General features: G+C 39.6%; 1 protein-coding gene across 1 annotated transcript in view; it reads right to left on the bottom strand.

Moving 5' to 3' along the window:
• Positions 1-25,167, bottom strand: part of MYH15 (myosin heavy chain 15) — a gene marked incomplete at its 5' end in the record, with an annotated part of 275,049 nt that overhangs the window by 148,071 nt on the left and 101,811 nt on the right. The window contains 3 exon segments of the mRNA XM_082460984.1: positions 8,967-9,093; positions 23,235-23,427; positions 23,429-23,622. Of these exon segments, the coding sequence (XP_082317110.1) occupies positions 8,967-9,093; positions 23,235-23,427; positions 23,429-23,622 (514 nt within the window).

Genomic DNA, 25,167 nt, shown 5'->3' with positions numbered 1-25,167 from the left:
TGTTTTTATAGTCTTTTCAGATAATTGTGACTATTGTTTGATACTGTACCAAAACTCAACAAATAGGAGTTTCTTAAGGGTTAATGGTATAATCCATATAAATGAATTTTTTATTCTGTTACATTAAAATTCATGCATCTGTCTTCAACTTTGAATAGATCTTTTACCTACACATGATTTTGCAACATCAAGCAGTGGTGATTTGAAAAGTATACGTTTACTGAATTATGCAGATTTTCCAAATGTTAACACATTTCATCACAAAATATTTTAAAAATCATATTTGTTAACATCACCACTTATCTCATAAGAAAAGCCTTTAAGGTTCAGCTCAAGATGGGGGAGTTAGAAGATCCTGAGTTCATCTCCTCCCATGGACACACCAAAACTACAACTACATATGGAACAACTATCTCTGAGAACAACCTAAAGACTAGCAGAACAGATTTTCTACAACTAAGGCTATAAAGAAAAGACCATGTGGGGAATGGGTAAGAGGGCAGAGACGTGGTCTAATCAGAGCCCACACCCCCGATAAGGCAACTAATAAGTGGGAGGGATATCACAACTGCGGAGGTCCCCACTGGGGAGTGAGGGGTCCAAGCCCCACATCATGCTCCCCAGCCCAGTGTTCTTGCACCGGGAAGACAAGCCTCCGTAATGTCTGGCTTTGAAAACCAATGGGGCTTAGGGCCGGGAGAGCCAGAGGACTGCAGGAAACTGCAGACAATGCTTGTGTACAAACTCACTTGCTCCTGGTCCCAATAGAGAGGTAACAGCTTGAAAAACACCTGAGTCGTACAAGAAGGAAATTCATTGACTAATATTAGGACATATTTTGGAGAGGCAGGGATCTGGCAGAACTTTCTCCAGTGGCAGAAGCACTTGTGGGCACCTTTTTATTTTTATTTTTTTAACTCTTCTGCCACATAGCTGGCTGGCCCAGGACTGGTGGGCACCATTTCTGTTACTTTCAATCAACCTAGCTAACACGGTGTACACTGCCCCAACATTCCCTTGAGGACCCACCTTGGAAGGCCCCTCAAAAACCACTCCATGTCCACTCCATCGGGCAGGTGGCACGAGCTGGCACTGGTGTCCCTCCAAAGTGGCTCTTACCCCATCCAACCTGGTGAGCCACCTTGGCCAGCATTAGCACCCCCTCCAAGGAGCTCCCACTTGGGGGTCAGTGCCACCTACAGCACACCTACAGCAGTCACAACCAAGCTATGCAGCCAGCCAGGCCTGGGGCCAGCTCCCTCAACCAGTGTGCCCACAGCAATTGTGGCCCAACCACAATAAGAGGGTGTATGCAGCCCAAACAGGGGAAACCCTGGGAAAAACTGGCTCTGGTGACCATGGGGAATTGTACCACACATAAGGCCACTCTCTCAAGACTAGGATATGGAGCTGATCTACCTAATACATAGAAAGAAACACAAAGAGTTAGGCAAAGCGAGGAGACAAAGGAATACTTTCCAAATGAAAGAACAAGACAAAACTCCAGAAAAAGAACTAAACAAAATGGAGATAAGCAATTTATCAGAAAAGAATTCAAAGTAATACTCACAAAGATGCTTACCAAACTTAGGAGAAGAAGGGGTGAACTCAGTGAGAACTTCAACAAAAATATAGAAAATATAACAAAGAACCAATCAGAACTGAAGATTGCAATGACTGAAATGAGAACACATTAAGGGAATCAACAGCAGATTAAAAGATCCCGAAGAACAGATCAGCAATCTGGAAGATGAGGTCTTGGAAATCACCCAATCATAACAGCAAAAAAGAAATCTCTCTTTTTAAGAGAGATTAGTTTAAGGGACCTCTGGGACAACATCAGGCATACTAACATTTGTGCTATAGAGGTCCCAGAAGGAGGGGAGAGAGAGAGAAAGACATAGAGAGAGACAGAGAACATATAGAGGGAAAATACCTCAACATAATAAAGACCATCTATGACAAAAGCACAGCTAACATAATACTCAATGGTGAAAACTCAATGGTGAAGATGGCTCAAAGATCAGGAACAAAACAAGGATATTCGTTTTTGCCACTTTTATTCTACACAGTACTGGAAGTCCTAACCATAGCAATCAGAAAAGAAAAAGAGATAAAGACATCTAAATTGGAAAGGAAGAAATAAAACTGTCACTATTTGCAGATGATATGATACTATACATAGAAAACCCTAAAGACTCCATCAAAAAACTATTAGAACTAATAAACGAATTCAATAAATTTACAGGATACAAAATCAATATACAGAATCAGTTAGATTTCTGTACACTAATAACAAACTATCAGAAAGAGAAATGAAGAAAACAATTCCATTTACAATTGCATCAAAATGAATGAAGCACCTAGGATTAAATTTAACCAAGGAGGTGAAAGACCTGTACTTGGAAAACTATAAGACACTGATGAAAGAAACTGAAGATACAAGTAAATGGAAAGATAGTCTATGTTCATAGATTGGAAGAATTAGTATTGTTAAAATATTCCTACCCAAAGCAATCTACAGATTCAATGCAACCCCTATCAAAATACATTTTTGGCATTTTTCACAAAACTAGAACAAATAACCCTAAAATTTGTATAGAACCACAGAAGACCCAGAATAGCCAAAGCAATCATGAGAAAGAACAAAGCTGGAGGTATCATACTCCTTGATTTCAAACTATGCTATAAAGCTACAGTAATCAAAACTTTATGATACTAGTACAAAAATAGACACATAGTTCTATGGAACAGAATAGAGAGCCCAGAAATAAATGCACACTTACACATGGGCAGTTAATTTACAACTAAGGAGCCAAGAACATACAGTGGGGAAAAGACAGTCTTCAATAAATGGTGTTGGGAAAACTGGAAGTTAAATGAAAGGAATCAAAATGGACTATTTTCTCACACCATGAACAAAAATAAATTCAAAATGACTTAAAGACTTAAATGCAAGACCTGAAACTATAAAACTCCTAGAAGAAAACATAGACTGTATACATTTTGACACTCGTCTCAGCAATATGCTTTTGGATCTCTTTCCTCAGGCAAGGGAAACAAAAGTAAAATAAACTAATGGGACCTAATCAAACGAAAAAGCTTTGGCACAGCAAAGGAAACCATCACAAAACGAAAAGACAACCTACTGAATGGGAGAAGATATTTGCAAATGATATATACAATAAGGGGTTAATATCTAAAATATACAAAGAATTCACACAACTCAATATCAACAAAACAAAAAATCTGATTTAAAAATGGGCAGAGGACCTGAATAAACATTTTTTTTCCCCAGGGAAGATATTCAAATGGCCAACAGACACATGAGAAGATGCTCAACATCACTAATCATCAGGGAAATGCAAATCAAAAGCACAATGAGATCTCACTTCACACCTGTCAGAATTGATACATCAAAAAGACAACAAATAACAAGTGTTGGTGAGAATGTGGAGAAAAGGGAGCCCTTATGCACTGTTGATGGGACTGTAAATTGGAGCAACCACTATGGAAACAGTATGGTGGTTCCTTAAAAACTTAAAAAAAAATTTAAAACCTTATACAATCCATCAGTTCCACTTCTGGATACTTACTGGAAGAAAATAAAAACACTAATTTGAAAAGATATGTGCACCCCTATATCCATAGCATCATTATTTATAATAGCCAAGATATGGAAGCAACCTAAGTTGTCTTTCAACAGATAAATAATGAAGATGCAGTGTGTGTGTGTGTGTGTGTGTGTGTGTGTGTGTGTGTGTGTATTCAATAGAATATTACTCAGCCATAAAAAATAGTGAAATTATGTCATTTGCAATAACCTGGATGGGCCTAGAGGGTATTATGCTAAATAAAATAAGTCAGACAAAGACAAATACCGTATTATTTCACTAATATGTGGAATCTAAAAAAAAAAAAAAAGAACAAACAAAACAATACAGAAACAGACTCATAGATACAGAGAACAAAGTGGTGGTTTCCAGAGGGGAAGGGGGTGGGAGGGTTAAGTGAAATAGGTGAAGGGGATTAAGAGGTACAAACTTCTTACTTTTGTTATAAAACAGGTAAGTCATGGGGACATGATGTACAGTATAGGGAATAGAGTCAATGGTACTGAAATAACGTTGTATGGTGACAGATGGTTACTAGACTTATTGTGGTGAGCAATTTGAAATATAAATAAATGTTGAATCACTATGTTATATACCTGAAACTAATATCATATTGTACGTCAACTATATTTCAATAAAAAAGGAAGAAAAAAGAAAAGTCTTCAAGAATTGAGAGCCATCAAGCTTATGATGGTACCTACCTGTTTTCCGAAATCTAATTTTTTACCTAAAAGCTCCACTTTTATTATTGGCAACAAATATTGTCAGCTGTTTTCCTTGTAGTGACAGGCTCACTTTGTTCATTTTTGAGAAAATATCTGCACTATCTAAGTCTGAATAAGCATAGTTTGTCAAATGTTCTTTCAAGTAAATATGATTCTTCCTGAAAAGATTGCTAGTTCAACTCAGAACTTGCACAATCACACATCCTACTTCAGTATGAAATGGAAGTGCTTTATGCATACTTTTTGTTTTGTCACACAGAATATTAAAAAGATATATACTCGGGGTTGAGATGTAGTATAATTAATTTTTACTGTTTCATTAAAGACATTCTTAAGTAAAACTGACTGTTTTTATTTTAAACTGTTGAGTATGTACCAGTGAATACAATGATTAATACTACAGTGTGGTGCTACTGCCTCGGCTTGTGATAAGGCTCCAGCAGTTTTAATCGTCATTGCTTTTGCACCATCAATAACAGCGGCAAAAGAATTTAAAAAGCAAACAGCATCTTAGTATTAGAATGAAATAGTTCTAACCTCTTACTTAGTTCCCCTAAAAGAGTCTTGACAATTGCTGGGGTTGCATAGACCAAAATTGAGAAGCTCTGGGTGACACATCATATTTAAAAGTTTTCTGGGGAAATGCCAATCCATTAGGGCAGCAGTCCCCAACCTTTTTTGCACCAGGGACTGGTTTTGTGGAAGACGATTTTTCCATGGACGGGGTCGGGGGGGATGGTTCAGGTGGTAATGCAAGCGATGGTTCAGGCTGTAATGAGAGTGATGGGAAGCGATGGGGAGAGGCAGATGAAGCTTCGCTCACTCGCCCACTACTCACCTCCTGCTGTGCAACCTGGTTCCTAACAGGCTGTGGACCGCAGCCCAGCGGTTAGGGACCCCTGCATTAGGGGGTTAAGACAAACATATCACATATTTTATAGAATTAGGACCCACTTAACATGGCTTAATTGATCACATTTACTGTTGGTCTCCTTTGAAAGCAGAGTGTAATCAATGGACAGGACAGGGCATGAGAAAGAAACTTCGGTGATAGTAGCAAAAAAAGCAGCAAAAAATCTGGAGCATAGACCTAGTGAGAGGAGGGGAGGTTTGGATAGGTATATACTTAAAATTTAATTCGTACAAAAGTCAAAAGGTAAAGCTAAGAATAAAGGAGGAAATAAAAGGTCCTGCATCCTAAGCAGAATTATCATCTCAGACCCACTTTCATTTCACTCACCCACCAATTTCCTCATCAAAAAAGTGAGTAGTAAATTAATGCCAATAGGTAGAGGGAGGTAGGCAATGCCTATGAAAAAACTTGTATACAATACTACCTTCAGAGCTGGACATAAAGGTATACTCCAGCTTAGTCTCTGAACTGCACAGTCCCCATGCAGACTACATCCTAAATGGCACAGAAGATCAAATTGGGGGTTTTGTAATGAGGTCAAGTGTGATACACCCTGTCACCAGCATAAGAGTCCTACTTAGTGTCCCTGCTAGAATCCAAAACTCTTTCCTCTTCTAGATTTCCAGGTTTGTTATTTTGCCAGTTCATTTAATTTAGCTTTGACTCTAGATTAACATCTAGAAACAGAGGTGTCCATAGGCAGAAGGACAAACGGTTTTCACTCTCATTTTAAAGTGAGTGCCTCTGGGCATCAAGAACACATTGTTTATTTTCAATGAACTAGGAATTCTATCTTTGGGAATATACTACTAAAAATAATTCTAATTACAGACAAACAGCTAGCCACATGCTGTTCACAGCAGACAAGCAAGTTACAGGGCAAGATGAAGTAACCATTGTCCATCTACTTGATGGATTAGAAGCACTCTTATAAATGACTGAGTATTCAAGACACAAAAAAGCTCACGACAAATTGAAAAAGAAAAACCTTAAATAGATTGCCACCGTGTAAAATATAGGAAAAATATCTCACTAACAATAGTGTTTGATAGTTAAGAATAAGTCAATGGAACATTGTTCTACTTTCAATTGATCAAATGTTTTTGGATATCCAATAAGTGGCAGGCATTGTTCCAGATGACTGACAAAAATCAGTGATCAAAACAAAGACCCCTGCTCTTGTGTAGCTTACATCCTGGCAGGTGGAGACACGACAAACTTATTTATTATGTCAAGCATGTAGCTTCTTTGAAGGTATTAAATGCTATGAAAACAGAAGCACATGGAGAAAACTGGTTGAGAGCACTCAAATGTCACCTTCCCAACAAGGCCTATCCTGACTCCCCCCAGATCTATTTGATTAACCCTCATCTTTAAGTCTTTGCTGAATTAATAGGGTGTTCTGGGCAGAAGAAATAGTCAGGGCAAGACTCTAGGCTGGGAGTGTGCATGGTATGTTCAAAACACAGCAAAAGGTCAAAGTGACCAAGGCAGAATGAGAGAAGAGAAAGTAGAAGAAGTCAGAGAGATAATGGGGTCCAAGCATCTGACCCTTGTAGGCCATTGTACAGACTATGGCTTTTACTGAGTTTAAAAAAGAGGTGTGGGTTCATACTACCCAAGGCAATCTACAGATTCAATGCGATCCCTATCAAATTACCAGTGGCATTTTTCACAGAACTAGAACAAAAAGTTTTTTAATTTGTGTGGAAACACAAAAGACCCTGAATAGCCAAAACAATCTTGAGAAAGAAGAACACGGCTGGAGGAATCATGTGCCTTGACTTCAGACTATACTACAAAGCTACAGTAATTAAAACAGTATGGTACTGGCATAAAAACAGACATATGGATCAATGAAACAGGAGAGAAAGCCCAGAAAAAAACCCACACACTACGGTCAATTAATCTATGACAAAGAAGGCAAGAATATACAATGGAGAAAAGACAGTCTCTTCAAGAAGTGGTGCTGGGAAAACTGGGCAGCTACATGTAAAAGAATGAAATTAGAACATTCTCTAACACCATACACAAAAATAAACTCAAAATCGATTAAAGACTTAAATGTAATACTGGATACTATAAAACTCCTAGAGGAAAACATAGGCAGAACACACTTTAACATAAATCACAGAAGTATCTTTTTGCATCCGTCTCCTAGGGTAAAGGAAATAAAAACAAAAATAAATTAATGGGACTTAATTAAACTTAAAAAAGCTTTTGCACAGCAAAGGAATCCAGAAACAAAGGAAAAAGACAACTCTCAGAATGGGAGAAAATATTTGCAAACAATGTGGCCCACAAGGTATTAATTTCCAAAATATATAAACAGCTCATACAGCTTAATATCAAAAAAACAAACAACCCAATCAAAAAATGGGCAGAAGACCTAAATAGACATTTCTCCAAAGAAGACATACAGATGGCCAACAGGCACATGAAAAGATGCTCAGCTTCACTAATTATTAGAGAAATGCAAATCAAAACTACAATGAGGTATCACCTCACACCAGTCAGAACTGTCATCATCAAAAAGTCGACAAACAATTAATGCTGGAGAGGGTATGGAGAAAAGGGAACCCTCCTACACTGTTGGTGGGAATGTAAACTGGTGCAGCCACTATGGAGAACAGTAAGGAGGTGTCTGAAAAACTAAAAAAAGAATTACCATATGATCCAGCAATCCCACTCCTGGCCATATATCTAGAGAAAACCAACATTCATAGCAGCACTATTTACAATAGCCAAGACATGGAAACAACCTAAATGTCGATCCACAAATGAATGGGTAAAGAAGCTGTGATGTGTGTGTATATATATATGTGTATACACAATGGAATATTACTCGGCCATAAAAAAGGATGAAATAATGCCATTTGCAGCAACATGTATGGACCTAGAGATTATCATATTAAGTGAAGTAAGTCAGAAAGAGAAAGACAAATATCATATGATATCACTTATATGTGGAATTTTAAAAAATGATACAAATGAACTTATTTACAAAACAAATAGTAGACTCACAGACAAAGAAAACATAGAAAACAAACTTATGGTTACCAAAGGGGATAGCAGGGGTGGGGGAGGGACATAAATTAGGAGTTTGGGATTAACATACACACACTACTATATATAAAATAGGTAAACAACAAGGACCTACTGTATAGCACAGGGAACTTACTCAGTATTTTGTAATAACCTACCATGCAAAAGAATCTGAAAAAGAATACATATATATGTATAACCGAATCACTTTGCTGTACACTTGAAACCAACACAACATTGTAAATTACCTATACTTCAATTTAAAAAATTAATTTAAATAAATTTAAATATAAAAAAGAGGTGTGGGCTCATTATTGAAAGTGAGGAAAAATGCCCATTTCAATGAGGTAGATGTGATAAAGAGGCATGTTTGTAGACTGTGTGGACAGCCCCTACCATCCTTTGATCTTGAAACTTGCTCCAGTCAACTGCATATTGCATTTCCCCTTCATGGAAGAGACCTGGGCGGGGACGCCCAAGGTGGTACAGAGGTGATCCTTCCCAGACAAGAGCATGTCTGTGGACAAGGTAACATCAAGGGCCTCATTTGTCCCCTAGAATTTTTAAGTGCCCACTCAGGCTCAATAACTGTTTCACCATTTCAGTGGTCTCTCTACCAGTCTGCTGGACTGAGACTCATAAGTGAAGCAGCACTGAAAGTTTACCTACCGTTTTCACTCCGTAGCATTGTTTTCTGTGCTGTCAGATCATTTGCCAACTGAGTCACTTCATCTAGTTTTGCATTTGCTTCATTCAAGTGCTCCTCATACAGACTACAGAGCTTCTCAGCATTACCCTACAAGTTGAGAAGGAAAGATTGGACATGGTTTATAGAGACCATGCTGAATTAGCTGCATAAGGAAGGAGGGGAGGGGTGGTTCCTGGGACCCTTGTGCTCTCCTCTGCCCTGAAAGCCACAGCCAGCATTGGGAAACCATGTCTTCTAATTTAGGAAAGCACAATACACTCAGGGCCTGGGCCCCTCAGAGGCCCAAACTTTTCAGATTATAGGTATTTATGGAGAAACGACTCTTTGGGTATTGGGGACTCTCTCTAGAATTCATTGCTTTTCCGAAGAAGAAAACGTGTCAGTGATGAAGTACATATTCACTTCCTGACATTGTATTATATAGTTAACCATCTTTCTTTCCTGCTAGAATATGTTTCATGAGGGTAGAGATTCCATCTAATCACAGATTGCACCCCCAGTGCCTTGAATAGTGTCTAGCACATATTAGGAGCTCAGTTAACAAGGGGGTAGGCTCAGAGGGAAGGGAAAGGAAAGATGGGAAGAGATGGAGGAGGAAGGAAGGAAATCCAAAGGGCTGACAAAGAAGGATAGGAGAAAGCAGATAGATCTGAGCTGCGGTAGCACAATAACAGAAATTTAAACTGTCAAAACAACTGGACCCTCCCGCTCACTAAGGCTGCAGGCTCCTGATTACCCTGTTGAGTTAACATTTCAATCCCAAACTCTAACTTCTCAGAATTGGTTGTTCATGTTTGAAGAAATGGATATGGCATGTGGCCTTTGCACTTCTACCTGGTTTAAGTAACCAATCTAATCATCAAACACTTACCAAACTCTGGAAACTAATGCCAATGACTATGAAACCCAATATTTTCAGGACGAAGAGCTGCCAAATGTAAGATGGTGCTATCCTCTTTACCTAGCTATAATTTGCATTCTCATTATTAATATGGTCAGAAGTCATAAAATGACACTGCTGGTACTATAGAACCACAGTTCTGGAGATTTCACATAGCTGTTCTTGTGTTTTGTTCTTTACATGTTTTAAATCACAATTCATAAAACAGCCCCATGAGACTTTTGTCTCTATAAAGAAATAGTACTATGGAAAAAGAAGGAAGAGGAGGAGGAGGGGGAGGGGAAGAAGGGGGAGGGACAACACCAACAAAGAAAGGATCACATCAATGGCATTCCAAGAAAATAGTGAAAACTGTGAAATCTGGTAGTGAGTCTAATAGTTTCAATGTTAAACTAATTTTTATGATATAGCAATGGCCAAGGACCAAAAACATTTCAAAGGTGACACCAGCTTTGGTCCTCTGGGAAACTTCTGAATCAGCAAATATTGGACCTCCTCTGCTGGAGCCTATGCTCTGTTGAAGACTGTTCTCTTTAAGCTTACCCTAATGACTATTTTAAAATCTTTATGAAAGACTCCTAGATTACATCTTATATTCCCAAGGCCAAGTGTAGTGCTTGACACAAAATAGGCACTTAATAAATGTCTAGGACACTCAAATTACTGCAGACTTTAGTGAGAGGTTGGCCAACATACCCACCACAGTTTACTTAGAAGTCACCTTCAAGCTTTCCTTATAAACCCCAACCCCCAAATTTGTGTTGTTTTTTTTTTTTAACTGACTTGGGATATTATCCACTGATTAGCAAACACGGGAAGAGGCAAATCAGGTGCCTGCCCATTTGGAGGCTGACAAGGAACAGTTCTATTCTCAGATATTCCATAGCACACCCACGCTTGGTGGTGGTTATGAAACCAGACCTGGCAAAGATTCAGTGATCAGCTCTCTCTACAATGCCATCAGCATCATGTAGTTTAGAGCACTGATGTCAAATGCCAGCCACACTCAATTACCCACGTTCTCCACTTGCTACTAGAAGCTATAGTAGTGACACAGGTAACAGTTTTTAGATAGTCTTTAATTTCTAATATTTCGAACGTTGAATATGTTTGCTCCCACTTCTGAAAGTAATTTGATAGTCAAAGTTGGCACACTTGCTGTTTTCCTCACAATATTCCTCAAGAACTCAGATTGCCTCTATTTTATAAATGAGAAAACAGAGTTAGAGAGGCTAAATACCTTGCCCAAATTCACACAGCTAGTATGCATTGGGTTTAGGATTTGAACTGATAATTGCCTGTGCAGACGCCAAAAAAAAAAAAAAAAAAAAGTCAGGCACTAGATACTAGATTCCTAAGCATCCATTGTATGACATAACAACAAAGGAAATGTTAAGGATTAATTGACTTAACGTCCCAGTTGGCTCAAATTGTCATGAATCCCGGGTTTCAGAAGAAACTGGATAAAAATATGATGACTCTGTGAACCATCTTTATTTTATGTTCTCTCCAATAATAAATGACCCATGAACTGGGGCCAAGAGGAACACAGCCAGATGGGAGAAATGCCAATTCTGCTTGTGGCCATGAGTGTGCTCTGCTACACACCTGTTTGCTGAGGGTAAAAGAATACAGATCTCTATAAGACAACTTAGTCAGTGTTGTGGATATGGCAAGCAAAGGAGCAAGAGAATCCCCAGTTTTCAAGAGAAGCCAGCTGTGCACATCTGCAGAGTAGGCAGCCGCTGGGCACGCAGGAAAGACACTTGCCCTTAGGCACCGCTTCAGATGGTAGTTATCCATGGGCATTGTTTACACTGGTATAGTGTTTTCAATTGAAAAAGTATTTTCATAAGCAGGATCTGCAAAAGACAATGAGACTGTTCATCTAAAGGTGGCCTGTACAGGGATATAACATTCAAAGGGGTGGTACCTTCAAAAGAACTTCAAGTTTAAGCCTAAAGATAGACACTAAATTTTGATACCAAGAAGGAAAAGGTTAATGAAATAATGCACACTCATCCTAAAGCTGGCTCTTAAAATGATGCATAAAAATGCTGCCTCCTAGAAATTCAGGAACCAATGGGAATTCAAAATAATCAAGATAATTGTGAGATTGCCTATAACTTCTAAATTGCCCTGGGCCTCTCTGTCAGCCTAATATACTTTCAAAAATGCTTCAGTTTCCACTGTACCACTGAGTATTGGCGTTTCTGGCATTATAAGTCAAGAAAAGATGAAGTAAACAATTCAGGATAAAGTTCAGCATAATGTGTATGCCTATGAGGGTGAACAGAATCACTTTATCCCACCAACAAATATGTAAGGCAGAATGCAGTCACCCACAGATATACACAGGATTTGGAGCTGAGGCCCAGCTCTGCCATATAATTTTTGTGACCCTGGACGAATTGTTAAACCTATGAGCCACAGAATTCCCAAGAGGCATATGTAACAGATTAATGCTAGTAACTGAGTGTACAGATTACGGAAAGCATGTAGTAAACATGAGTAAAATAAGACCTAGTTTCTGCCTTAGAGATGTCTTCTATTGAAGCAAAGTGAAAAGACCATACAATGCAGCAGTAAAGGGGGACACCAAAAGTGCTACAAGAATTAAGAAACAGATAAAATTTTAATAAGGAAAGTTGAACTTGAGCATTCCAGGGAGACGGTTTAGTTGGAAAAGGCATATTGGTGGGAAAGTGGACATCTGGCTGAAATAGAGGGTCCAGGAAACAAAGTACCAGAATCTAAAATAGGCAGGGCAAGTAGAGTCAGATCATAAGCCCCAGGGTACCTTGAAGGGCACAAGTTTGGCGTTCACTTTGATGCAGGGACATGACTCAATAAAGCCATCTCTCAAAATATTCATACAGATACTATTTAAAATAGATTGGAAAAAAAGACTAAAAGCAAAAAAAGATAATTTAGAAAACCACTGCAATAGTCCAGTTAAAAGATAATGAAAGGGCTTCCCTGGTGGCGCAGTGGTTGAGAGTCTGCCTGCCAATGCAGGGGACACGGGTTCGAGCCCTGGTCTGGGAGGATCCCACATGCCGCAGAGCAACTAGGCCCGTGAGCCACAATTACTGAGCCTGTGCGTCTGGAGCCTGTGCTCCGCAACAAGAGAGGCCGCGATAGTGAGAGGCCCGCGCACCGCGATGAAGAGTGGCCCCCACTTGCCGCAACTAGAGAAAGCCCTCACACAGAAACGAAGACCCAACACAGCCATAAATAAATAAATAAATAAATAAGTAAAAGATAATGAAAGTCATACATGTGAGTGGGAATGGAATGAAAAATTGCAAGACAGTGCAAAATTGACCTGCTGTAATAATTGATTGGAAAGCCAAGAACAGAGAGGAAACAAATAATCAATTCTAGACTTAGAGTCTGGGTGACAGAAGAAACAGGGTGCTGCTGGTAACAAAAATGTCCACAGGAAATATGTCAGTTTCAGGAGAAGGGGATAAGTTTGGTTTTAGACATGCTAATTTGAAGAAAGGTAGACATTACTGAATTTTGAAAGAACCAATTAAGAAAATACTTTTAAGAGAGACCTTCAAGATGGCTGAGGAGTAAGACGTGGAGATCACCTTCTTCCCCACAAATACATCAGAAATACAGCTACATGTGGAACAACCCCTACAGAACACCTACTGAATGCTGGCAAAAGACCTCAGACTTCCCAAAAGGCAAGAAACTCCCCACGTACCTGGGTACGGCAAAAGCAAAAAGAAATAACAGGGACAAAAGAATAGGGACGGGACCTGCACCAGTGGGAGGGAGCTGTGAAGGAGGAAAGGTTTCCACACACTAGGAAGCCCCTTCATGGGTGGAGACTGCAGGTGGCGGAGGGGGAAGCTTCAGAGCCACGGAGGAGAGCGCAGCCACAGGGGTGCGGAGGGCAAAGCGGAGAGATTCCCGCACAGAGGCTCGGTGCCGACCAGCACTCACCAGCCCTTGAGGCTTGTCTGCTCACCCGCCGGGGCGGGCGGGGCTGGGAGCTGAGGCTTGGGTTTCGGAGGTCAGATCCCAGGGAGAGGACTGGGGTTGACTGAGTTAACACAGCCTGAAGGGGTTAGTGCACCACAGCTAGCCGGGAGTGTGTCCAAGAAAAGGTCTGGAGCTGCCGAAGAGGCAAGAGACTTTTTCTTGCCTCTTTGCTTCCTGGTGCATGAGGAGAGGGGATTCAGAGCGCCGCTTAAAGGAGCTCCAGAGACGGGCGTGAGCCGCAGCTATCAGCGCGGACCCCAGAGACGGGCATGAGATGCTAAGGCTGCTGCTGCCGCCACCAAGAAGCCTGTGAGCAAGCACAGGTCACTATCCACACCGCCCCTCCTGGGAGCCTGTGCAGCCCGCCACTGCCAGTGTCCCGTGACCCAGGGACAACTTCCCCGAGAGAACACACGGCGCGCCTCAGGCTCGCGCAACATCATGCCGGCCTCTGCCGCCGCAGGTTCGCCCCGCATTCCACACCCTGCCCTCCCCACAGTCTGAGTGAGCCAGAGCCCCCGAATCAGCTGCTCCTTTAACCCCGTCCTGTCTGGGCTGGGAACAGACGCCCTCAGGTGACCTACATGCAGAGGCGGGGCCAATCCAAAGCTGAACCCCAGGAGCTGTGCGAACAAAGAAGAGAAAGGGAAATCTCTCCCAGCAGCCTCAGGAGCAGTGGATTAAATCTCCACAATCAACTTGATGTACCCTGCATCTGTGGAATACCTGAATAGACAACGAATCATCCCAAAATTGAGGTGGTGGACTTTGGGAGCAACTGTAGACTTGGGGTTTGCTGTATGCGACTGACTGGTTTCTGGTTTTATGCTTATCTTACTTTAGTATTTAGAGTTTATTATCATTGGTAGATTTGTTTATTGATTTGGTTGCTCTCTTCCTTTTATTTTTTAACATAAGATATATATATTTTTTTCCTTTTTCTCTTTTTGTGAGTGTGTATGTGTATGCTTCCTTGTGTGATTTTGTCTGTATAGCTTTGCTGTTAACATTTGTCCTAGGGTTCTGTCTGTCCATTTTTTTGTTGTTGTTGGTTTTGTTTTTTTAATATAGTTTTTAGCACTTGTTACCATTGGTGGATTTGTTTTTTGGTTTTCTTGCTCTCTTCCTTCTTTCTTTATTCTTTTTTTTTAAAACTTTAATTTTTTAATTTTTAATATTTTTTTTAGGTTTTATTTTAATAACTAATTCTTTTTATTTATATTTTTTTTTTCTTTCTTTCTTTCTTTTTTCTCTTTTCTTCTGAGCCATGTGGCTGACAGGGTCCTGGTGCTCTGGCCGGGTGTCAGGCCTGTGCCTCTGAGGTGGTAGAGCTGAGTTCAGGACATTGGTCCACCAGAGACCTCCTGGCTCCACGTAATATCAAATGGTGAAAGCTCTCCCAGAGACCCCCACCTCAACGCTAAGACCCAGCTCTACTCAACAACCAGCAAGCTATAGTGCTGGACACCCTATGCCAAACAACTAGCAAGACAGGAACACAACCCCATCCATTAGCAGAGAGGCTGCCTAAAATCATAATAAGGTCACAGACACCCCAAAACACACCACTAGACGTGGACCTGCCCACCAGAAAGACAAGACTCAGCCTCATCCACCAGAACACAGGCACCAGTCCCCTCCACCAGGAAGCCTACACAATGCACTGAATCAACCTTACCCATTGGGGGCAGACACCAAAAACAACGGGAACTACGAACCTGCAGCCTGTGAAAAGGAGACCCCAAACACAGTAAGTTAAGCAAAATGAGAAGACAGAGAAACACACAGCAGATGAAGGAGCAAGGTACAAACCCACCAGACCAAACAAATGAAGAGGAAATAGGCAGTCTACCTGAAAAAGAATTCAGAGTAGTGATAGTAAAGATGATCCAAAATCTTGGAAATAGAATGGAGAAAAAACAAGAAACGTTTAACAAGGACCTAGAAGAAATAAAGAGCAAACAAACAATGATGAACATTATTGAATAAATGAAGTTAAAAATTCTCTAGAAGGAATCAATAGCAGAATAACTGAGGCAGAAGAATGGATAAGTGACCTGGAAGATAAAATAGTGGAAATAACTACTGCAGAGCAGAATAAAGAAAAAAGAATGAAAAGAATTGAGGACAGTCTTAGAGACCTCTGGGACAACATTAAATGCACCAACATTCGAATTATAGGGGTCCCAGAAGAAGAGAAAAAGAAAGGGACTGAGAAAATATTTGAAGAGCTTAGAGTGAAAACTTCCCTAATATGGTAAAGGAAATACTCAATCAAGTCCAGGAAGCACAGAGAGTCCCATACAGGATAAATCCAAGGAGAAACATGCCAAGACACTTATTAATCAAACTATCAAAAATTAAATACAAAGAAAAAGTATTAAAAGCAGCAAGGGAAAAGCAACAAATAACATACAAGGGAATCCCCATAAGGTTAACAGCTGATCTTTCAGCAGAAACTCTGCAAGCCAGAAGGGAGGGGCAGGACATACTTAAAGTGATGAAAGGGAAAAAACAACAACAAAGATTACTCTAGGGCTTCCCTGGTGGTGCAGTGGTTGAGAATCCGTCTGCCAATGCAGGGGACACAGGTTCGAGCCCTGGGCTGGGAAGATCCCAAATGCCGCGGAGCAACTGGGCCCGTGAGCCACAACGACTGAGCCTGCGCGTCTGGAGCCTGTGCTCCTCAACAAGAGAGGCCGCAATAGTGAGAGGCCCACCCACCACAATGAAGAGTGGCCCCCGCTCGCCACAACTAGAGAAAGCCCTCGCACAGAAACGAAGACCCAACACAGCCAAAAATAAATAAATTAATTAAAAAAAAAAAAAAAAGGATTACTCTACCCAGCAAGGATCTCATTCGGATTTGACAGAGAAATTAAAACCTTTACAGACAAAGGAAAGTTAAGAGAATTCAGCACCACCAAACCAGCTTTAAAACAAATGCTAAGGGAACTTCTCTAGGTGGAGCAACACAAGAGAAGAAAAAGACCTACAATAACAAACCCAAAACAATTAAGAAAATGGTAATAAGAAAATACATATCAATAATTACCTTAAATGTAAATGGATTAAATGCCCCAACCAAAAGACACAGACTGGCAGAATGGATACAAAAACAAGGCCCATATATATGCTGTCTACAAGAGACCCATTTCAGACCTATGGACACATACAGACTAAAACTCAGGGGATGGAAAAAGATATTCCATGCAAATGGAAATCAAAAGAAAGCTGGAGTAGCAATTCGCATATCAGACAAAATAGCCTTTAAAACAAAGGCTATTACAAGAGACAAAGAAGGACACTATATAATAATCAATGGATCAATCCAAGAAGAAGATAAACAATTGTAAATATTTATGCACCCAACATAGGAGCATCTCAATACATAAGGCAAATGCTAACAGCCATAAAAGGGGAAATCGACAGTAACACAATCATAGTAGGGGACATTAACACCCCACTTTCACCAATGGACAAATCATCCCAAATGAAAATAAAAAAGGAAACATAAGCTTGAAATGATACATTAAACAAGATGGACGTAATTGATAGTTAAAGGACATTCCATCCAAAGTAACAGAATGCAATTTCTTCTCAAGTGCTCATGGAACATTCTCCAGGATATATCATATCTTGGGTCACAAATCAAGGCTTGGTAAATTTAAGAAAATTGAAATCATATCAAGTATCTTTTCTGACCACAATGCTATGAGACTAGATATCAATTACAGGAAAAAATATGTAAAAAATACAAACACATGGAGGCTAAACAATACACAACTTAATAACCAAGATATCACTGAAGAAATCAAAGAGGAAATCAAAAAATACCTAGAAACAAATGACAATGAAAACATGACGACCCAAAACCTATGGGATTCAGCAAAAGCAGTTCTAAAAGAGAAGTTTATAGCAATACAATCCTACCTCAAGAAACAAGAAACATCTCAAATAAACAACCTAACCTTACACCTAAAGCAATTAGAGAAAGAAGAACGAAAAATCCCCAAAGTTAGCAGAAGCAAAGAAATCATAAAGTTCAGGTCAGAAATAAATGAAAAAGAAATGAAGGAAACGATAGCAAAGATCAATAAAACTAAAAGCTGGTTCTTTGAGAAGATAAACAAAACTGATAAACCATTAGCCAGACTCATCAAGAAAAAAAGGGAGAAGACTCAAATCAATAGAATTAGAAATGAAAAAGGAGAAGTAACAACTGACACTGAAGAAATACAAAGAATCATGAGAGATTACTACAAGCATCTATATGCCAACAAAATGGACAACCTGGAACAAATGGAGAAATTCTTAGGAAAGCACAATCTTCCGAGACTGAACTAGGAAGAAAGAGAAAATATAAACAGACCAATCACAAGGACTGAAATTGAGACTGTGATTAAAAATCTTCCAACAAACAAAAGCCCAGGACCAGATGGCTTCACAGCCCAATTCTACCAAACATTTGGAGAAGAGCTAACACCTATCCTTCTCAAACTCTTCCAAAATATAGCAGATGGAGGAACACTCCCAAACTCATTCTATGAGGCCACCATCACCCTGATATGAAAACCAGACAAAGATGTCACAAAGAAAGAAAACTACAGGCCAATATCACTGATGTATATAGATGCAAAAATCCTCAACAAAATACTAGCAAACAGAATCCAACAGTGCATTAAAAGGATCATACACCATAATCAAGTGGGGTTTATTCTGGGAATGCAAGGATTCTTCAATATACGCAAATCAATCAATGTGATACACCATATTAACAAATTGAAGGATAAAAACCATATGATAATCTCAACAGATGCAGAGAAAGATTTCAACAAAATTCAACACTTATTTATGATAAAAACCCTCCAGAAAGTAGGCATAGAGGGAACTTTCCTCAACATAATAAAGGCCATATATGACCAACCCACAGGCAACATCGTTCTCAATGGTGAAAAACTGAAACCATTTCCACTAAGATCAGGAACAAGACAAGGTTGTCCATTCTCACCACTATTATTCAACATTGTTTTGGAAGTCTTAGCCACAGCAATCAGAGAAGAAAAAGAAATAAAAGGAATCCAAATTGGAAAAGAAGAAGTAAAGCTGTCACTATTTGCAGATGAAATGATACTATACATAGAGAATCCTAAAGATGCTACCACAAAACTACTAGAGCTAATCAATGAATTTGGCAAAGTAGCAGAATACAAAATTAATGCACAGAAATTCTTGCATTCCTATACACTAATGATGAAAAATCTGAAAGAGAAATTAAGGAATCACTCCCGTTTACCACTGCAACAAAAAGAATAAAATATTTAGGAATAAACCTACCTAAGGAGACAAAAGACCTGTATGCAGAAAATTATAAGACACTGATGAAAGAAATTAAAGATGATACAAATAGATGGAGAGATATACCATGTTCTTGGATTGGAAGAATCAACATTGTGAAAATGACTCTACTACCCAAAGCAATCTACAGATTCAATGCAATCCCTATCAAACTACCACTGGCATTTTTCACAGAACTAGAACAAAAAATTTCACAATTTGTATGGAAACACAAAAGACCCCAAATAGCCAAAGCAATCTTGAGAATGAAAAATGGAGCTGGAGGAATCAGGCTCCCTGACTTCAGACTATACTACAAAGCTACAGTAATCAAGACAGTATGGTACTGGCACAAAAACAGAAATATTGATCAATGGAACAGGATAGAAAGCCCAGAGGTAAACCCACGCCCCTATGCTCTACTAATCTATGACAAAGTAGGCAAGGATATACAATAGAGAAAAGACAGCCTCTTCAATAAGTGGTGCTGGGAAAACTGGACAGCTACATGTAAAAGAATGAAATTAGAACACTCCCTAACACCAAATACAAAAATAAACTCAAAATGGATTAAAGACCTAAATGTAAGGCCAGACATTGTAAAAACTCTTTGAGGAAAACAGAGGCAGAACACTCTATGACATAAATCACAGCAAGATCCTTTTTGACCCATCTCCTAGAGAAATGAAAATAAAAACAAAAATAAACAAATGGGACCTAATGAAACTTAAAAGCTTTTGGACAGCAAAGGAAACCATAAACAAGACAAAAAGACCACCCTCAGAATGGGAGAAAATGTTTGCAAATGAAGCAACTGACAAAGGATTAATCTCCAAAATATACAAGAAGCTCATGCAACTCAATATCAAAAAAACAAACAACTTAATCCAAAAATGGGCAGAAAAGCTAAATAGACATTTCTCCAAAAAGATATACAGATTGCCAAGAAACACATGAAAGGATGCTCAACATCACTAATCATTAGAGAATGCAAATCAAAACCACAATGAGGTATCACCTCACACCGGTCTGAGTGGCCATCATTAAAAAAATCTACAAACAATAAAAGCTGGAGAGGGTGTGGAGAAAAGGGAACCTTCTTGCACTGTTGGTGGGAATCTAAATTGATACCGCCACTATGGAGAACAGTATGGAGGTTCCTTTAAAAACTAAAAATAGAACTACCATATGACCCAGCAATCCCACTACTGGGCATATACCTTGAGAAAACCAGAATTCAAAAAGAGTCATGTACCACAATGTTCATTGCAGCTCTATTTACAACAGCCAGGACATGGAAGCAAACCAAGTGTCCATCGACAGATGAGTTGATAAAGGATATGTGGCACATATATACAATGCAATATTACTCAGCCATAAAAAGAAACGAAATTCAGTTATTTGTAGTGAGGTGGATGGACTTAGAGACTGTCATACAGAGTGAAGTAAGTGAGAAAGAGAAAAATAAATACCATATGCTAACACATATATATGGAATCTAAAAAAAAAAAAATTGTTCTGAAGATCCTAGGGGCAGGACAGGAATAAAGACGCAGACGTAGAGAATGGACTTGAGGACGTGGGGAGTGGGATGGGTAAGCTGGGACGAAGTGAGAGAGTGGCATAGACTTATATGTACTGCCAAATGTAAAACAGATAGCTAGTGAGAAGCAGCCGCATAGCACAGGGATATCAGCTTGGTGCTTTGTGACCACCTAGAGGGGTGGGATAAGGAGGGTGGGAGGGAGACGCAAGAGAGAGGAGATATGGTTATATATGTATATGTATAATTGATTCACTTTGTTACAAAGCAGAAACTAACACACCATTGTAAAGCAATTACACTCCAATAAAGATGTTATTAAAAAAAGAAAATACTTTAAAGATAATCAGAGGAAATAAAAGAAATTGCAGGGGTTAAATGAGTAAGAGGTAGTGAGGTATACACCTACTTGTGGGAGCTAGTCTCCAAAGATGGCCCCCCAGGGAGCCACAGTCTCTAGTATTCGCAGCCACGTGTAGACCTTACCCCTGTGACTCATCGCTGTTGGGAGTCACACAGAATCACTCCACTGTATTGTAAGCCTTCCTCACAAGAGTCTTTGCTCCTTTGGTCTCTTGGAATATTTGCTTTTAGTGCCCTGAATTGCCATGTAAGAAGTCCAACTCCCCTACGGCTTCCATGCTATGAGGAAACCCAAGTTAGCTACATGGAGAGGTCTCACAAAATGAGAGATTTCCAACCAGCCCCCAACTGTCTAGCTATCCCAGCCCAGGAGTCAGACATGCAGATAAGTAAACCTTCGGATGATTCCAGTCTCAACCGCCATCTGCGATAAGCCTGTCAACCCCCAGAACCAAGAAAGAGAATAATAAATTATTGTTTTAACTCTAAGGTTTTGGAGTGATTTGTTATATATCAATAGATAAACAGAACATTACTTTTTGGTCAAGGAGTCAGATTAAGACAGATATGGACAGACTTTGCTTTTTTCTCAAAATACCATTCTTAGTATGGAAAAGTCTTTTATTTTGTTTTTTGCAATGGGTGAATAATGCCCATGTGGAAGAATATTTTATTCTTTGGAACAAGAAGGAAATAAATGGATGAGTGAATAACTTATAAGGTGAAGAGAGAAGTTATAATTAATGGTCTTAATCTTATCAGCAAGATGTTAACATTTATCAAAAGGAAAGATTCAGAAAGACAGGGTTGGAGGTCTGTTTCTCTTCTAAAATAAAACAAAGTGAGTTAGAAGAACAAAGAACTTCTGAGCAGCAATGAAATTCTACAGGAAGTTGGAAAGTATAAAATTCACACCTAATTAGTATGGATTTATGGTGAACCTATCAACAGTTTTATGATTTTATGACTTCCTACTAAAATGTACAGAAACAGAAGAGTTCCTGAGGATGAATGAGAGGCAAAGAGTATGAAGAGAGTAAGGTCTTCCAGGGCTCACTTGGGCTGACAAAAGAAGATGAAGCCTACAAGGGCAAGGAGTGAGAATATTTTCATTGTTGAGTTGAGGACAGAATCGATACAAAATGCAGAATACAGAAGAGACGGTGGAAGAGAGGACCTAAGTCCTCACTAGATTTATATTTTAAGATAATTGGAGGTGGGTTGGCAGAGACAGTGGAAAGAAAGAAAGAGAAGGAAAAGCAGGGTAGTTGTGTTTCTACTCAACGTGGTCTTTAAAGGAAATTAATGCTAAACGTTTCAGAAGTCACTCAGTATCTGAAGAAATTCTACATTTTTCTGGCCACTGTCCATAAAGATCAAGCTTCATTGTTGGTTCGTCTTTCCCGGATGACAACAAATTCTGCTCACAAGGACAATTTGGCACCAAATTTGTGTGACCAATTTGGTCACCAATTTGTGTGACCTCAAACAAGGCTCCTCTCAACTGGCAGGAGGTAAGGCAGCTCTTACCTGTGATCTGATACTAATCATTCGAGATGAGAGCTGGCAGTGTAGAGATTAATGGGCTCAGTGAAGAAAGAACATGTGATAAAGTTTCTCCTAGTGTTGTCTCGTTAAAGAGATGCCACAGGACATGAAGGAGAAAAAGTTCTCTCCTCCCCACAAAGCTATTTCTGCCGCCATTTGTTCAGAAGGACTCGAAGTACCTGAGCCCCGCCGTGGAGTGCTCCCAACTCAAAGCCATCCTTCAAGAGAGAAGCACCATTCATGAGCTAGTGGTTTCACTTGTCCAGCCCACTTACTACATCGTCACTAGAGAGACCCACAGGGAACATGGACTGGAATTCCAATGAAACCAGAAGCCACTGTCAGGCTACCTTCAGGGGATGGTCATGTGACTTTAACAATCACTGAGATTAGACCTGGTCTAGCCAATCTGAAGATCTCTAGCCTCCGCTAGCAAATACTTTGAGTCACCAATTTGCTTTAGCTTTCTTTTCCTTCCCCTCCTCTGCCTATTTCCATGTTCTAAATCCTCAAGGAGGGCTTGGCAATGTTCCTTACCTTAGCTCTGGTCATCTGCTCAACATGCGTCAGGACGTCATTCACTTTGAGCTGCAGGTCACTCTTGTCTTTTTCCAGTGTCTGCTCGACCTGGTGTAGATTTTCTACCTGGCTCTCCAGCTCAGCCAGGCTGTCTCCGTGTCTCTTCTTCAAAGAGGCAGAGGTTGCCTCAAAGTGCAGTGTGGACTCTTCATGTCACGAGGAGCTTCTGGAATTTTGTTTCTTGTTTCTTAGTTATTTCCAGCTGAGCCAAACTGGCCCCTCCTGTCTCCTCCAGACCCTCATTCAGGTCTTCCAGCTCTTGGGTGAAGTCAGTTCTCTCCCTTTCTACCTTGGCTCTAGTGGTCCTTTCAGCTTCCAGTTTGTCTTTCAAAACCTGTATCTGGGGGCTTCCCTGATGGCACAGTGGTTGAGAATCTGCCTGCCAATGCAGGGGACACGGGTCCAAGCCCTGATCTGGGAAGATCCCACATTCCGCGGAGCAACTGGGCCCGAGAGCCACAATTACTGAGCCTGCGCGTCTGGAGCCTGTGCTCCGCAACAAGAGAGGCCGTGATAGTGAGAGGCCCGCACACCGCGATGAAGAGTGGCCCCCGCTTGCCACAACTAGAGAAAGCCCTCGCACAGAAACGAAGACCCAACACAGACATAAATAAAAATAAATAAATTAATTAATTAATTACAAAACAAACAAAAAAAACCTGTATCTGAGTCTGTAGCAACAAATAATTTTGATTTTACTAAGCACTTGTAGCATATTTTATATTCAAGAGCTCTACTGTATTTTTTTTCTTTTTTATTTCTCACAACTAACACTTTTGGTTCTCATTTTATAGTTAAAGAAGATAGAATACGGAGAAATTAAGTGATTTGATCCAAACCAGTACCAAGAGCAGAATTAAAATTTGTAATTCCTCCCAATTTCCCAGGCCTTGGTGATAAGCAACCTCATTATACTACATACATAAAGAGGAAATTTTAATAAAGAGCACTTTCCAAAGGAATAGAAAATATTTTTCATATAACAAGGAATCATTTTAAAGAGAGCTTATAAAAAAAAAATGATGAATGTTATATACAATACCTCATTTATCTGGAATTTGCTTACCTGACAACCTCAACTATTGGAAACTTGGGCAAAAATCTGATTAATAGACTAAATACCTCTGAGTTCAAGCAGCTAACTCATAAGCATCAATTTAATTTTACACACAATTCTGACAAACCTGGTTACTTGGTTTCTTAGTCTATAGGTGATATAAGGTAGCAGGAAAATTGAAATAACAAATAATTTTAATTTGGTGGAGGAATGCGACTACTAAATTGGATAGTAATCTGATATCATTAGAAGCAGAATTATAAGACAAAGAAAAGAAGTGATAAGAACTCTCAGAGCCCAAAAGTCTTTCAGCTTACGGCAAAGAGCTCTACAAATCTTGATAGCATCATTGTGGGACAGTACAGTAAAACCAAGGATGGTCATTAACATCACCTTAAATAATTAGGCATAGGTTAGAGTATAGGGGAAAAAGGATAACGTCTATTTTATAATATTAAAAATTTCATTAAATAAGAGTATGATTGCTGAGAGGAAGCTAATTTCTAGACCAACCCAATAAGTAAGGCTATCTAATCTGTAGAGGAGTTATGACAGAGAAGGTGCCAAAAAATGTATGATTTCCACATCCAGGTAATCGTGATCCCCTTCCAATTAGTTATCTTGGGATCCAATACCTTTATTTATAACAATACTGTCATTGAACAAAACATTTCTGAAAGATTTCTTTAGAAATAACCTTTAGTGCTACAGTAATCAAGACAATATGGTACTGGCACAAAAACAGAAACATAGATCCACGGAACAAGATAGAAAGCCCAAGATAAACCCATGCACATATGGTCAACTAATCTATGACAAAGGAGGCAAAGATAT

This window comes from Balaenoptera physalus (assembly GCF_965194825.1).
Source record: "Balaenoptera physalus genome assembly, chromosome: 4".
NCBI lineage: Eukaryota > Metazoa > Chordata > Mammalia > Artiodactyla > Balaenopteridae > Balaenoptera > Balaenoptera physalus.
The sequence above is the reverse complement of the archived record's forward strand: the minus strand, read 5'-3'. Positions and strand labels throughout refer to the sequence as shown.